General features: G+C 39.3%; 1 protein-coding gene across 16 annotated transcripts in view; it reads left to right on the forward strand.

Moving 5' to 3' along the window:
* Positions 1 to 16100, forward strand: part of BMAL2 (basic helix-loop-helix ARNT like 2) — a 104033-nt gene that overhangs the window by 56888 nt on the left and 31045 nt on the right. For all 16 annotated transcript variants that reach the window (XR_010932299.1, XR_010932298.1, XM_067695998.1 and 13 more), the window contains 3 exons: positions 14325 to 14565; positions 15258 to 15364; positions 15521 to 15671. Coding sequence is in view for 14 of the 16 variants with exons in the window: in XM_067695998.1 (XP_067552099.1) it covers positions 14325 to 14565; positions 15258 to 15364; positions 15521 to 15671 (499 nt within the window). In the remaining 2 variants the exon portion in view is untranslated. The remainder of the gene's footprint in view (positions 1 to 14324; positions 14566 to 15257; positions 15365 to 15520; positions 15672 to 16100) is intronic.

Below are 16100 nucleotides of genomic sequence, written 5' to 3' on the forward strand. Positions count from 1 at the left end.
TTAACATGGCTGAAATCTCTGTGATGTTTGATGCAAGTTATAAATTGAGTAGAGGCTAACATTATCAAGTTTTGTTTGTGTTTTAAAGACTACCAGATTAATTTCTCTCTCCTGTGAAGAAAAGAGTTTCCACGTGGACTTATTTAGTACTAATATTTCAGTCATCTCTTTGTTGTGGTGCATGGCTAGTGTCCAGGATAACCATTTTACTTCTGTAAAACCTGACCTCACCCTCTGCCCCCTGGCCTAGCATCTTACTCTTTGTTTCTCAACCTTGCAACTGCGTAGGTTGCAACCTCTCTATTCTTTTTGAGAACCACTGCTTTAAACTCTTGTGTCAAGTATGAGATTCTTTGGGAACACAAGAAGAGGAAAGGGTAGAGGAAGAGGGGATGCCCTGGGCAGCAGTGCCGAGACTGGTGCAGGCTCAGCGGCCATGGCTCACAGGCCCAGCCGCTCCGCGGCATGTGGGATCTTCCCGGACCGGGGCATGAACCCGCGTCCCCTGCATCGGCAGGCGGACTCTCAACCACTGCGCCACCAGGAAAGCCCGCTTACAGTTTTTTTACAGCGTGCAAAGTAATGTTTGAAGGCCATTGCTTTAGAGATTAGAGAAGTAATAGATGAGTCACAGGATACCCCTAGGAACACCTCTGTGCTTTTAGTAGACCCCTCACCTGATAGTGAGAAGGACTTTTTTCATGTTATATGAGGTCCAGTGGGAGCTAAGTGACATTGCCATCACCGCAGTAACATATGAAGTACTAAATCAGACACCCTGGGTCTGCCCCCCTTAGGACTTCATATTAAGACCACAGGAAGGTCAAGACGTGTAGACCAGCTAGGAGAACCTCACAAACATTTCAAAAGATCTGTCCCCAAATAAGGAAGACTACAGGATGATCAGTGGAGATATGAAAGATTTAAGAGGACAGCTTGGTGATGTGCTTCTCCACCATAATGAAGGTTTAATCCTGAATTGACAAGTGCCCAGTGTGGAAGAAAAGATTGGTGCCTGTCAAGCCTGTGGCCCTGGAGGCTTCCCAGACTCAGATCTCCAAAACAGGATGCCAACAGCAGCACCAGGGCATCCTGCTGGAAGGAATGGAGAGTGCAAGCCCATTGGCAGATCCTGGACCATTAAAGCACAGGCAACACCTCTTTCCAGGAAATCTTCCCTGACACCCTCCCCTTGTTGGTTGGCTTGAGTCCCCAGTACCCGCTTTTGCTAATCCATTAATAATCCTGACATCTCTTACATCACGGCCCTTTCCACACTGTATCAAAATTATTATTATTTTTTTGTTTGCCTCCCACACTAAACTGAGAGCTTCATTTCTCTTTCCATGATGCCTGGCACACAGTAGGCACTGAAACATTTACTGAAGGCGTAAGTGACCGTCCTCTTGCCCTTTGTTCCTGATTCACTGACCACATCATTGCTCTTCAGTCTACAAGAACAATTAAGAATCCAGTGAATTAGTCTACATTATAGGGTCTTTCTTTCACCAAAGAAGCAATTTAAACACATTTTGAGATTTTTTTCCCCCAAGACATTTTGAGCAAATACTATGGACTGAATTATGTCCCCTAAAATCCATATGTTGAAGTCCAATGTGGTCGTATTTGGAGATGGGACTTTTGGGAGATAATTACGTTTAGGTGAGGTCATGAGGGTGATGCCCTCCTTCTAAGAGGAGACCCCAGAGAGTTTGCAGTCTGTGAGCACACAGCGAGATGGTAGCTGTCTGTGAGCTAGGATGAGAGTCCCCACCAGAACTCAACTATGCTGCCATCCTGACCTCGGAGCTCCAGCCTCCAGAACTATGAGGAAATAAACTTCTGTTATTCAAGCCACTCAGCCTGTAGTGCTTTGTTATGCGGGCCCCAGCTGACTAGGATGGGAAACAGCTTGGATCATTTTTCTCTACCAGAATTCCAATAAGTAAAAGGCTCTGCAGTGGAAACCAAAGGAATCTTGGCCTTGCTGAAAATAAATGTACGTTTATTAAGTTGGCATTTTACAGTTTGTCTTGAAATACGGGACTGCAAGTCACAAATCGGTGGTAGGACTCTACCTTGTCTAGGCTCGTCCTTTCTCTTACCTTAGAGTTTTCATTTCATTTTTTGTCAAATTCTAGGACAGCACATGACTGAATATATACAGTTAGTCACTAATAATAATCTTAGAGGTATAATGCTTTCTGTGTCTGGCCTTTTAACCCTTTGTAAAGATACCGAAAGGAAAGTGAGATATCTTCTGTGAAACTACATGGTACTGTGGTAGCATTCCAAAGCAGTCTTGTAAATACTGAATCTTAAGCAAAAACACATGTGTATAGTCATAGGTTAAAAAAAAAAATCCAAGCAGCATTCTTGAAGAATGTAATAATCAAACTTTAGTCCTTCCATGTGGTTTCTAAAAGGATTGTTTTTTTAATTATAAGTTTTAGAGATGTATAAGAGAGGCAGGGAAAGTTTCTTTCCTTTGAAATAAATATTGATAATCCTACTGGGAAAATACAGATATTTCAAGAATATCTGGTAAACGGTCAATTGGAGCTAATTTATGGTTGAATTCTGTGATGCATTAAAGAAACTGAAATATCTTTAAGTCCCTCCATTGTCACAGGTTCTTATACTAGGCCCTGCTTCACAACAGCCATGCTGGTGGACAGGCTTTAGGACAGAGTGGACAGGGCCTGGGCTCTGAATTCAATAGAGTTTTAATGTCAGGTATGCTGCTTAACAACTGTGTGACGTTAGGCAGGTTCCTCTCAATATATGGAAAATGGGTGGGTGGACTGAATTGTGTTTCCCCTAAATCCACATGTAGAAGGCCTTATTCCCAATGTGACTGTATTTGGAGACAGGGCCTTTAAAGAGGTAATAAAGGTTAAGGGAGGTCGTAAGAGTGGGGCCCTAATCCGGTGTGACTGGTATCCTCATAAGAGGAGGAGAAGACACCAGGGGTGCATACACGCAGAGGAGGCCACCTGAGGATGCAGTGAGAGAGGCCTCAGGAGAAACCAAGCCTTCCAGCACCTTGATCATGGACCTCTAGCCCCCAGAACTTTGAGAAAATAAATTTCTATTGTTTAAGCCACCAGTCTGTGGTATTTTGTATAGCAGCCTGAGCAGACTGATACAATGGTTAGGCTAACAGCACCTCACGGGAGTGTGGTTAGGATCACATGTAGCTGAGGCGGTGTTTGGCTCCTAGTAAGCACTCCCTATGTGTAAGCTCTTATTTGTGGCTCAGAAAGAAGAGAGGGAAAATAAAGAGCAAGAAGGAGAATCAGTATGTATTTAAAGTCTGTATGCCAAGCACTTTGCATAAGTACCTAATTTAATTTGCATAACAATCCTGTGCAAACCATCCCAGTCTTGCAAATGAGAAAAACCAGAAGCTGAAAAAGGTTCTGTAACTTGTCTGAAGTCACATAGCAAGTGGCAGAATCAGGAATCTGGCTTTAAAATCTGTCTTCTTTCCACTATGCCATGCCGCCTATTAGAGTAGCTTCCTAGATGCCAAAGGTTATTAATGGGAGAGATCCATTCTAGATGATTTCTGCAGCAGACACACAGCCAGGGGGTCGGCTCCTGTTGTGGGAATGTACCCCCGCCCACACACAGATGCTCATCCCCGCGTGAAGCTGGGCCACACAGATGCCTGCAGTTAGAGCCAAGTATGTTTTCAAAGAGGACTTTTTAATCTGCTCAGGTACTTGACCAGGTATTCACTTAATACTCCAAAGCTCTGTGCCAAAGGCATGAGGTCGATTTGGCCTAAGAGGTGATGAGGGCTTGTGTTAACCATCAGCAGGGCCAGTCCCCACAGTGGAAGAGTTGGAAGTTGGGGAGCAGTGTATGTAGACAGACATGTAGACAGATGCCTGGGCCCCAATGAGGTAACCGCAGAATGTAACCCTGATTGGCCACGTGGATGGCTTCCCACTCATGAGACTGTTTTGTATTTTACTTTAACCAAAGGCAATGTCCGTCAAGTGAAATGATTATCTTTTGCATAGAGTTGCCACTACATTGTTTTTTCCAATAATAATTAGCTAATGGAATTCACTATGTTTTAAGACCACTCCCTATTAATGAAGAAAGCCTGTAGTTAGTAAAGGTGTTTTTCTTCCCTTTTACTAGGACGTGCCAGTTCCATTTAAAATTTTAAATTATTGCTTAAGACTATTTTTTAGAGCAGTTTTAGGTTTACAACAAAATCGAGAGAGAGGTACAGAGATTTCCCATGTACCCCTTGCCCTCACAGATGTATAGCTTCCCCCATTATCAACATCCCCCACCCAGAATGCCATATATATTTTTTAAAACAAGGGTGAAACCTACATTGACACATCACAATTACACAAAGTCCATTAGTTTACCTTAGGGTTCACTCTTGGTGTTGTACATTCTGTGGGTTTGGACAAACGTGTAATTACGTACGTCCATCGTTGTAATATCACACTGAGTATTTTCACTGCCCTAAAAATCTTCTGTGCTCTGTCTATTCATCTCTCCCCCAAACTAGCCCTGGCAATCACTTATTTTTTCTTTCCTACTTTTGCCTTCGTTATATTTAAATTTAAAAGAAGAGAGACTAGAAAGCAGCCCTTTTAATGCTAATTGAAAATAAATTTAAGGGGCTTCCCTGGTGACGCAGTGGTTAAGGCTCTGCACTCCCAATGCAGGGGACCTAGGTTCGATCTGTGGTCAGGGAACTAGATCCCACACACATGCCGTAACTAAGAGTTCACATGCTACAACTAAAGAGCCGACGAGCCGCAACTAAGGAGCCCTCCTTCCACAACTAAGGAGCCCATATGCCACAACTAAGGAGCCTGCCAGCCACAGCTAAGAACCAACACAACCAAAAAAAATAAAAATTAAGGTTTATGGAAAGGCCATTTCTCAAGATTGGCTATGAGTCGCTCAAGTGGGGCTTCATTATATTATTCTCTCTGATTTTGTGAATATTTGAGATTTTCCATAATAAAAAGTTTTTTAAAAACACGATTGGCATTAAAAACATTATTTCTACCATGATTCTAACATAAATGCCATGGATTCAAATTTTGAAACAGCTTTTGAAATGGGGTTAAGATTGCTTATGTGTCTCCACTTGTGAAATCAAATGCTGATAAGGATGGATGATTGTTACCAAATATCTTAGGTATTTCTTAAATTTATCTTGGTAAGATAATCAGTAATCCATGGGCTTCTTGTGCAACAAGATGTGGCATCCTCTCATGCCCCTTGGCTTCCAGTGTCCAATACTCGTGACTCTCTGCTTGACCTCTTTCTCTGGTCCTTAGAGACAGTTCTGCCTGTACCAGCAAGGGGCGGACCTCCAGTGCTGGGGAGTCAGTGCTCCCTGGAGGGTCCCTCATCCACTGACTGAGGGGAGCTGATGGATAAGTATTCTTGCTCTCTTTTCCTTGAGGCCATTCAAGCTGCATAACTGTGGTTCTTGTTCTACATTTTTTTCCCAGAATGCCCCAATAGGTTAAGCTTTAGTTTCCCAAAGTGGGGACTTGTTGAAAAATGTATCTATTATTAGCTTCTTTGTCTTCCCTGTCTCACTTCCCTGCCAGAGTTCCCTTGGGAGCGCCTCTCAAATACACTTCTTATACTCAAATCCTTGTCTCAGGATCAGCGTCTGTGAGAATTCAAAGTAAGCCATCAAGATACCAAGTTGAGAGACCCAGCTGGCAACTTGTGGAAGAAAAATTTCATAAAGGATTTTGAAAAGATACCCTGTGGATTAAGGCAGTGTTTGGGTTGTTTTTGTTTCTTTGTCTTTCTCTTTTTAAAATCATGCAGTCGACTGCACATGAGTCTACCCTGTGGAGCTGATTGTAAATAATTAGTTTGAGAGGATTGAGGCCCATGACCCCAGTATTTAGGTAAAAGTCTAAAGAATTCTTGGGATGAGAGGAATTTCTTTTTCTGAATTTTTCAGTTTTATTTTATTTTATTTTTATACAGCAGGTTCTTATTAGTCATCAATTTTATCCACATCACTGTGTATATGTCAATCCCAATCTCCCAATTCTTCACACCACCACCACCACCACCCTGCTGCTTTCCCTGCTTGGTGTCCATACGTTTGTTCTCTACATCTGTGTCTCTATTTCTGCCCTGCAAACCAGTTCATCTGTACCATTTTTCTAGGTTCCACATATATGCATTAATATATGATATTTGTTTTCCTCTTTCTGACTTACTTCACTCTGTATGACAGTCTCTAGATCCATTCATGCCTCAACAAATGACCCAATTTCATTCCTTTTTATGGCTGAGTAATATTCCATTGTATCTATGTACCACAACTTCTTTATCCATTCATCTGTCGATGGGCATCTAGGTTGCTTCCATGTCCTGGCTATTGTAAATAGTGCAGCAATGAACATTCGGGTGCATGTGTCTTTTTGAATTATGGTTTTCTCTGGGTATATGCCCATTAGTGGGATTGCTAGGTCATATGGTAATTCTATTTTTAGTTTTCTAAAGAACCTCCATACTGTCCTCCATAGTGGCTGTATCAGTTTACATTCCCACCAACAGTGCAAGAGGGTTCCCTTTTCTCCACACCCTCTCCAGCATTTGTTGTTTGTAGATTTTCTGATGATGCTCATTCTGACTGGTGTGAGGTGATACCTCATTGTAGCTTTGATTTGCATTTCTCTAATAATTAGTGATGTTGAGCAGCTTTTCATGTGCTTCTTGGCCATCTGTATGTCTTCTTTGGAGAAATGTCTATTTAACTCTTCTGCCCATTTTTGGATTAGGTTGTTTGTTTTTTTAATATTGAGCTGCACGAGCTACTTATATATTTTGGAGATTAATCCTTTGTCCGTTGATTCATTTGCAAATATTTTCTCCCATTCTGAGGGTTGTCTTTTCGTCTTGTTTATGGTTTCCTTTGCTGTGCAAAAGCTTTGAAGTTTCATTAGGTCCCATTTGTTTATTTTTGTTTTTATTTCCATTACTCTATGAGGTGGATCAAAAAAGATCTTGCTGTGATTTATGTCAAAGAGTGTTCTTCCTACGTTTTCCTCTAAGAGTTATATACTGTCCAGTCTTACATTTAGGTCTTTAATCCATTTTGAGTTTACTTTTCTGTATGGTGTTAGGGAGTGTTCTAATTTCATTCTTTTACATGTAGCTGTCCAGTTTTCCCAGCACCACTTATTGAAGAGATGTCTTCTCCATTTATATCTTTGCCTCCTTTGTCATAGATTAGTTGACCATAGGTGTGTGGGTTTATCTCTGGGCTTTCTATCTTGTTCCATTGATCTGTGTTTCTGTTTTTGTGCCAGTACCATATTGTCTCGATTACTGTAGCCTTGTAGTATAGTCTGAAGTCAGAGAGTCTGATTACTCCAGCTCCGTTTTTTTCCCTCAAGACTGCTTTGGCTATTCTGGGTCTTTTGTGTCTCCATACAAATTTTAAGATTTTTTGTTCTAGTTCCATAAAAAATGCTATTGGTAATTTGATAGGGATTGCATTGAATCTGTAGATTGCTTTGGGTAGTATAGTCATTTTCACAATATTGATTATTCCAATCCAAGAACATGGTATGTCTCTCCATCTGTTGGTATCATCTTTAATTTCTTTCATCAGTGTCTTATGGTTTTCTGCATACAGGTCTTTTGTCTCCCTAGGTAGGTTTATTCCTAGGTATTTTGTTCTTTTTGTTGCAGTGGTAAATGGGAGTGTTTCCATAATTTCTCTTTCAGATTTTTCATCATTAGTGTTTAGGAATGCAAGAGATTTCTGTGCATTAATTTTGTATCCTGCAGCTTTACCAAATTCATTGATTAGCTCTAGTAGTTTTCTGGTGGCATTTTTAGGATTCTCTATGTGTAGTATCATGTCATCTGCAAACAGTGACAGTTTTACTTCTTCTTTCCCAATTTGTATTCCTTTTATTTCTTTTTCTTCTCTGATTGCCGTAGCTAGGACTTCCAAAACTATGTTGAATAATAGCGGTGAGAGTGGACATTCTTGACTTGTTCCTGATCTTAGAGGAAATGCTTTCAGTTTTTCACCACTGAGAATGATGTTTGCTCTGGGTTTGTCATGTATGGCCTTTATTATGTTGAGGTACGTTCCCTCTGTGCCCACTTTCTGGAGGGTTTTTATCATAAATGGGTGTTGAATTTTGTCAAAAACTTTTTCTGCATCTATTGAGATGATCATATGGTTTTTATTCTTCAGTTTGTTAGTATGGTTTATCACATTGATTGATTTGCATATATTGAAGAATCCTTGCATCCCTGGGATAAATCCCACTTGATCATGGTGTATGATCCTTTTAATGTGTTGTTGGATTCTGTTTGCTAGTATTTTGTTGAGGATTTTTGCATCTATATTCATCAGTGGTATTGGTCTGTAATTTTCTTTTTTTGTAGTATCTTTGTCTGGTTTTGGTATCAGGGTGATGGTGGCCTCATAGAATGAGTTTGGGAGTGTTCCTTCCTCTGCAGTTATTTGGAAGAGTTTGAGAAGGTTGTGTGTTAGCTCTTCTCTAAATGTTTGATAGAATTCACCTGTGAAGCCATCTGGTCCTGGACTTTTGTTTGTTGGAAGATTTTTAATCACAGTTTCAATTTCATTACTTGTGATTGGTCTGTTCGTATTTTCTATTTCTTCCTGGTTCAGTCTTGGAAGGTTATACCTTTCTAAGAATTTGTCCATTTCTTCCAGGTTGTCCATTTTATTGGCATAGAGTTGCTTGTAGTAGTCTCTTAGGATGCTTTGTATTTCTGCGGTGTCTGTTGTAACTTCTCCTTTTTCATTTCTAATTTTATTGGTTTGAGTCCTCTCCCTCTTTTTCTTGATGAGTTTGGCTAATGGTTTATCAATTTTTTTTATCTTTTCAAAAAACCAGCTTTTAGTTTTATTGATCTTTGCTATTGTTTTCTTTGTTTCTATTTCATTTATTTCTGCTCTGGTCTTTATGATTTCTTCTGCTGACTTTGGGTTTTGTTTGTTCTTCTTTCTCTTGCTCCTTTAGATGTAAGGTTAGATTGTTTATTTGAGATTTTTCTTGTTTGTAGATGTAGGCTTGTATAGCTATAAACTTCCCTCTTAGAACTGCTTTTGCTGCATCCCATAGGTTTTGGATTGTCGTGTTTTCATTGTCGTTTGTCTCTAGGTATTTTTTGATTTCCTCTTTGATTTCTTCAGTGATCTCTTGGTTATTTACTATTGTATTGTTTAGCCTCCATGTTTGTGTTTTTTATGTTTTTTTCCCTGTAATTGATTTCTAATCTCATAGCGTTGTGGTCAGAAAAGATGCTTGATATGATTTCAGTTTTCTTAAATTTCCTGAGGCTTGATTTGTGACCCAAGATATGATCTATCCTGGAGAATGTTCCATGAGCGCTTGAGAAGAAAGTGTAATCTGCTGTTTTTTGGATGGAATGTCCTATAAATATCAGTTAAATCTATCTGGTCTATTGTGTCATTTAAAGCTTGTTTCCTTATTAATTTTCTGTTTGGATGATCTGTCCATTGGTGTAAGTGCGGTGTTAAAAATCCCCCACTATTACTGCGTTACTGTCAATTTCCTCTTTTATAGCTGTTAGCAGTTGCCTTATGTATTGAGGTTCTCCTATGTTGGGTGCATATATATTTATAATTGTTATATCTTCTTCTTGGATTGATCCCTTGATCATTATGTAGCGTCCTTCCTTGTCTCTTGTAACATTATTTTAAAGTCTATTTTATCTGATATGAGTATTGCTACTCCAGCTTTCTTTTGATTTCCATTTGCATGGAATATCTTTTTCCATGCCCTCACTTTCAGTCTGAATGTGTCCCTAGGTCTGAAGTGGGTCTTTTGTAGACAGCATATATATGGGTCTTGTTTCTGTATCCATTCAGCAAGTGTGTGTCTTTTGGTTGGAGCATTTAATCCATTCACGTTTAAGGTGATTATCAATATGTTTGTTCCTATGACCATTTTCTTAATTGTTTTGGCTTTATTTTGTAGGTCCTTTTCTTCTCTTGTGTTTCCCACTTAGAGAAGTTCCTTTAGCATTTGTTTTAGAGCTGGTTTGGTGGAGGTGAATTCTCTTAGTTTTTGTTTGTCTGTAAAACTTTTGATTTCTCCATTAAATCTAAATGAGATCATTGCCTGGTAGAGTAATCTTGGTTGTAGTTTCTTCCCTTTCATCACTTTAAGTATATACTGCCACTCCCTTCTGGCTTGTAGAGTTTCTGCTGAGAAATCAGCTGTTAACCTTATGGGAGTTCCCTTGTATGTTATTTGTTGGAAAACCCTTGCTGCTTTCAATAATTTTTCTTTGTCTTTAATTTTTGCCAATTTGATTACTGTGTGTCTCGGCGTGTTTCTCATTGGGTTTATCCTGTATGGGACTCGCTGCGCTTCATGGACTTGGGTGGCTATTTCCTTTCCCATGTTAGGGAAGTTTTCAACTATAATCTCTTCAAATATTTCCTCGGATCCTTTCCCTTTCTCTTCTCCTTCTTGGACCCCTACAGTGCTAATGTTGGTGTGTTTAATGTTGTCCCAGAGGTCTCTTAGGCTGTCTTCATTTCTTTTCATTCTTTTTTCTTTATTCTGTTCCATAGCAGTGAATTCCACCATTCTGTCTTCCAGGTCACTTATCTGTTCTTCTGCCTCAGTTATTCTGCTATTGATTCCTTCTAGTGTATTTTTCATTTCAGTTATTGTATTGTTCATCTCTGTTTGTTTGTTCTTTAATTCTTCTCGGTCTTTGTTAAACATTTCTTACATCTTCTTTATCTTTACCTTCATTCTTTTTCTGAGGTCCTGGATCATGTTCACTATCATTATTCTGAATTCTTTTTCTGGAAGGTTGCCTATCTCCACTTCATTTAGCTGTTTTTCTGGGGTTTTTTCTTGTTCCTTCATCTGGTACATAGCCCTCTGCCTTTTCATCTTGTCTATCTTTCTGTGAATGTGGTTTTTGTTCCACAGGCTGCAGGATTGTAGTACTTCTTGCTTCTGCTGTGTGCCCTCTGGTGGATGAGGCTGTCTAAGAGGCTTGTGCAAGTTTCCTGATGGGAGGGACTGGTGGTGGGTAGAGCTGACTGTTGCTCTGGTGGGCAGAGCTCAGTAAAACTTTAATCTGCTTGACTGCTGATGGTTGGGGCTGGGTTCCCTTCCTGCTGGTTGTTTGGCCTGAGGCAACCCAACACTGGAGCCTACCCGGGCTCTTTGGTGGGGCTAATGGCAGACTTTGGGAGGGCTCAGGCCAAGGAGTACTTCCCAGAACTTCTGCTGCCAGTCTCCTCATCCTCACGGTGAGACAGAGCCACCCCCCGCCTCTGCAGGAGACCCTCCAACACTAGCAGGTAGGTCTGGTTCGGCCTCCTCTGGGGTCACTGCTCCTTCCCCTGGGTCCCAGTGTGTACACTACTTTGTGTGTGCCCTCCAAGAGTGGAGTCTCTGTTTCCCCCAGTCCTGTCGAAGTCCTGCCATCAAATCCTGCTAGCCTTCAAAGTCTGATTCTCTAGGAATTCCTGTTGCTGGACCCCCAGGTTGGGGAGCCTGATGTGGGGCTCAGAACCTTCACTCCAGTGGGTGGACTTCTGTGGTATAAGTGTTCTCCCGTTTGTGAGTCACCCACCCAGCAGTTATGGGATTTGGTTTTACTGTGATTGCGCCCCTCCTACCATCTCATTGTGGCTTCTCCTTTGTCTTTGGATGTGGGGTATCTTTTTTGGTGAGTTCCAATGTCTTCCTGTCGATGATTGTTCAGCAGTTAGTTGTGATTCTGGTGTTCTCACAAGAGGTAGTGAGAGCACGTCCTTCTACTTCGCCATCTTGAAGCAATCCCCAAGAGGATTTTTTAATAGGATTTTTTTAAACTTTAAATAATTGATCAAATGGGTCAAATTCCATCAGTGAATGGAATTACACAATCCCAGCTAGAATTTTGCCAACTGAATAAATGTTCAAGGTGAGAATTGAGGGACAGATTGAGTTGGAAATTGTTAGTAATCCTGTTGTTAGAGAAGAATTAAAGAGGCTAAGTTCTGTGTGATGAGATTCCATATATAAATTTAAAACATTTTTCAGTCTATATTTTCCATTGAGTAGAATATTTTTCGTCAGTATCATTTGTACATTTGCAAGCATCATCAGAAATGCCAAACTCAGTTTATAAGCCTTTTTTAAAGTTAATTATTTTTTTATTGAAGTAACTTTTGTTTATAACATTATGTAAGTTTCATGTGTACAGCATTGTATTTCTACTTCTGTATACCCTGTAGTATGCTTACCACCAAAAGTTTAGTTTCCATCCATCGCCATATGGTTGATTCCCCTTTACTCATCTTGCCCTCCCCTCTGCCCCCACTCTCCTTCTCCCCTACCCCTCTGGTGACCACCACTCTGTTCTCTGTATCTATGTGTTTGCTTTTGTTTGGTTTGGTTTGTTCATTTATTTTGGTTTTTGTTTGTTTGTTTTTTATATTCTAAATATAAGTGAAATCACATGGTATTTGTCTTTCTTCGTCTGACTTATGTCACTCAGCATAATATACTCAGGGTCCACCCATGTTGTCACAGATGTAAACCTTTTTATTTTTGACTGCCATCTAATTTTGTTAATATGAATGAAAACCTTGTATTACACTTACCCCAATTTTTAATTCCTTTAAGATATCTTGGATGTTGGGTGAGGTGAAGGGAGGAGCCCAGGTTTCTCATTTAACGACCTGGGTTGATTGTGGTGTCATTAAGCAGGATAGGGAATAAGTGATAAAGGCTTGGGTTGGGGTTGGAAGAGATAAAGACATGTAATTTAAGGCATCTGTGGGCTGTGGAGGGGATGATGTCTGTTAGGTGTTGAATACAAGGTTCTACGCAGGGCTTACAAGAGCTAAACTATCTGTTCCCTGCTTTATTCTGCCACTTCCCCATCACAGACTATGCTTCAGCTGCTTCTGACTGCTCGCTCTTGACTCTGTTTGCACTGGCTGTTCCCTCTGACTGGAACACCTTTTGTAGTACTCCCCCTCCATCACTCAGGCAACTCCTGTTTGAACACCTTCTATGACAGGCACTCACTACCATCAAATAGCACCACAGTAGCGGTTCACAGAGGGAGTTCTCGAGCCAGCCTGTCTGGATGTAATTTACCCTCAGCTCCACCCTTCCCTGCTGTGACCCTGGCAGTAACTCTCAGTTTCCTGAGGTAATGGGGATGATATTAGAACCTATCATAAGACTACTAAGAAGAATAAATGAATTATTCATTTAGAGAACTTAAAACAGAGCATGGCACATAAAGTGTTCTTTACACCTTTGCTAATACTATTAGTTGCTATCTTATAAGACAGCCCATATCATCTTCCATTAAAAAAAAATTTTTTTTTTTTAAAGATTTGTAGTAACAGTCTTAGCCAAAGGTGCCAACTTAAAACAATGACTGTTCTGGTTTTTTCTAAATTTTATCACAAGCAACTGTTTTAAGTAATTTTTATCAGCTTCCCCCCCCCTTTTTAACCTTTAAGTTACTTTTTTGTAGATTGCCATAATCTGTATACTGCCTATCTTTTATACTGTCACTGTTTTCTTAAGCATTTCCTGTTATTTGAATATATGGATTATTTCCAATTTTTTATTTTTCTGGTTGGATCTGTTTGATGAGCTTTTTCTTATGAGTTAATTGCTTAAGATTTTTTTGAAAAGTGAAATTTGAGTCGTTTTATTTTTATACATTTTATTATAAATTTCTCTAAATGTTCTCTGAAATGTCTCTATATTATAATCATATGTATCTATTAGCCATTATAAGTGCTTATATAAGAAATTTATGAATATATCCATGTATCCTTTAAATTTATGAATATAAATTATAATATACCAAAATTTAAATAAGCTGAAAACAATACTTCTGTAGCTGACAGCAAGGGAGCATGAAGTTTAACTTTTTCTAACACATAAAGTACTGTAATTTAAAAAATTAACTTGGAAATAACAAAATAACTATAGACCTATTTAAACCGAAATTAAAACAATCATTTTGATGTAGTACGTGTAGTTTAGTTCTTGAGAAAAATAACCCATTAGGGATGAAGCTGTTAAGTAAACATGATTGATGATTTCTTTTTAATGCAATCCTATTCCCTTTTCATATTTAGCATATTTAAAGACTATTTCATAGCATAATTATAACTATTACAAATGTCAGTGTAACAAATTTAAGAATTCATAATGGTTCAAATGCTTTTTAAATTTTTATCTTTTTTTTAGTTTTATTGTGATATAGTTGACAAATGCTTTTTTTTTTTTAAACCTTTGAATTAGATCATAGAAAATTCTGTACTATCCACTGCACTGGTTACTTGAGAAACTGGCCTCCAAATATTGTTGGAATGGAAGAAGAAATGGACAATAAGAAAGACAGTAGTAATTTTACCTGCCTTGTTGCCATTGGAAGATTACATCCATATATTGTCCCACAGAACAGTGGAGAGATTAAAGTGAAACCAACTGAATTTATTACCCGTTTTGCAGTGAATGGACAATTTGTCTATGTTGATCAAAGGTAAACATTTATGTGCCATAATGATTAGAGTTCAATGGGATGTTTAAGGCTATTAAAGATGTGGCTTAGGGGCTTCCCTGGTGGCACAATGTTGAGAGTCCGCTTGCCGATGCAGGGGACACGGGTTCATGCCCTGGTCCGGGAAGATCCCACATGCCGCGGAGCAGCTGGGCCCGTGAGCCATGGCCGCTGAGCCTGCGCGTCCGGAGCGTGTGCTCCGCAACGGAAGAGGCCTGCGTACCGCAAAAAAAAAAAAAAAAAAAAAAAAATGTGGCTTAGTAGCACGGCTGGATTTTTTTTTTAAGGCTTTAGAACAGGAAATAAAGTTTAAATGAAATAAGGATATGGATATATCAGTAAATTTGTTCAAGCCAAATTGTAAACTTGAAATATTTCTTAGCCAATGGTGCAGAAACTGGGCATGGTCTATGGCCACAATTTTATTGGTGAATGGTAGGAATAGCATACCCTGGATTGGGTAGGTGGCCTCTGGAGTAGCCTGGTGCCTGGGTGTCCATTCTGCTTTGCAGCTCTAATCTGGGTCAAGGGCAGCCAAAGGAGCCCAGTAAAGCAAATGGGTTACTCATCCCCCCGGTCTACTTCTCTACTATCCTGACCACGTGTGGACCAAAAGTATTCTGGAAGGGGATACATTCACCAATTCTGAACTTTATTTTTAATTTTAAAACCAGGGCAACAGCAATTTTAGGATATCTGCCTCAGGAACTTTTGGGAACTTCTTGTTATGAATATTTTCATCAAGATGACCATAGTAATTTGACTGACAAGCACAAAGCAGGTATGCATTGAGTGGGATCGTCTTTTGGTACTTTTTAATTACAACTTCAACTCTTAATTTTTCATTCCTGTGAAATCTGAACCTTGAATTAATCCTTAAGGGATTGATTTATATAGTGGTAGACTGTTATGCTGATTATTTTCTTTTCTTGTTAAGTTCTGCAGAGTAAAGAGAAAATATTTACAGATTCATACAAATTCAGAGCAAAAGATGGCTCTTTCGTAACTTTAAAAAGCCAGTGGTTTAGTTTCACAAATCCTTGGACCAAAGAACTGGAATATATTGTGTCTGTCAACACTTTAGTTTTGTAAGTAATTTTTTTATGTTGTTAAGACCTTTATATTGATTTCAAATGAGTATCTTTGCTTCCCTCTTTTCATCTTGCTAAATCATTAAACCTGTTTAATCCTCTGGCTTTATAACTTGAGTATAATGGCATTTGCAGCAACATAGATGGACCTAGAGATTATCCTACTAAGTGGAGTAAATCAGACACAGAAAGGCAAATATCATATGATATCACTTATATGTAGAATCTAGAGAATGATACAAGTGAACTTATTTACACAACAGAAATAGTCTCACATAGAAAACAAACTTATGGTTGCCAAAGAGGAAGGGGGGTATAAATCGAGAATTGGGGATTAACAGATACACAGTATTATATGTAAAATAGATAAGCAACAAGGACCTACTATATAGCACAGAGAACTATATTCAATATCTTATAATAACC

Source organism: Pseudorca crassidens, chromosome 11 (genome assembly GCF_039906515.1).
Source record: "Pseudorca crassidens isolate mPseCra1 chromosome 11, mPseCra1.hap1, whole genome shotgun sequence".
NCBI classification, from domain to species: domain Eukaryota; kingdom Metazoa; phylum Chordata; class Mammalia; order Artiodactyla; family Delphinidae; genus Pseudorca; species Pseudorca crassidens.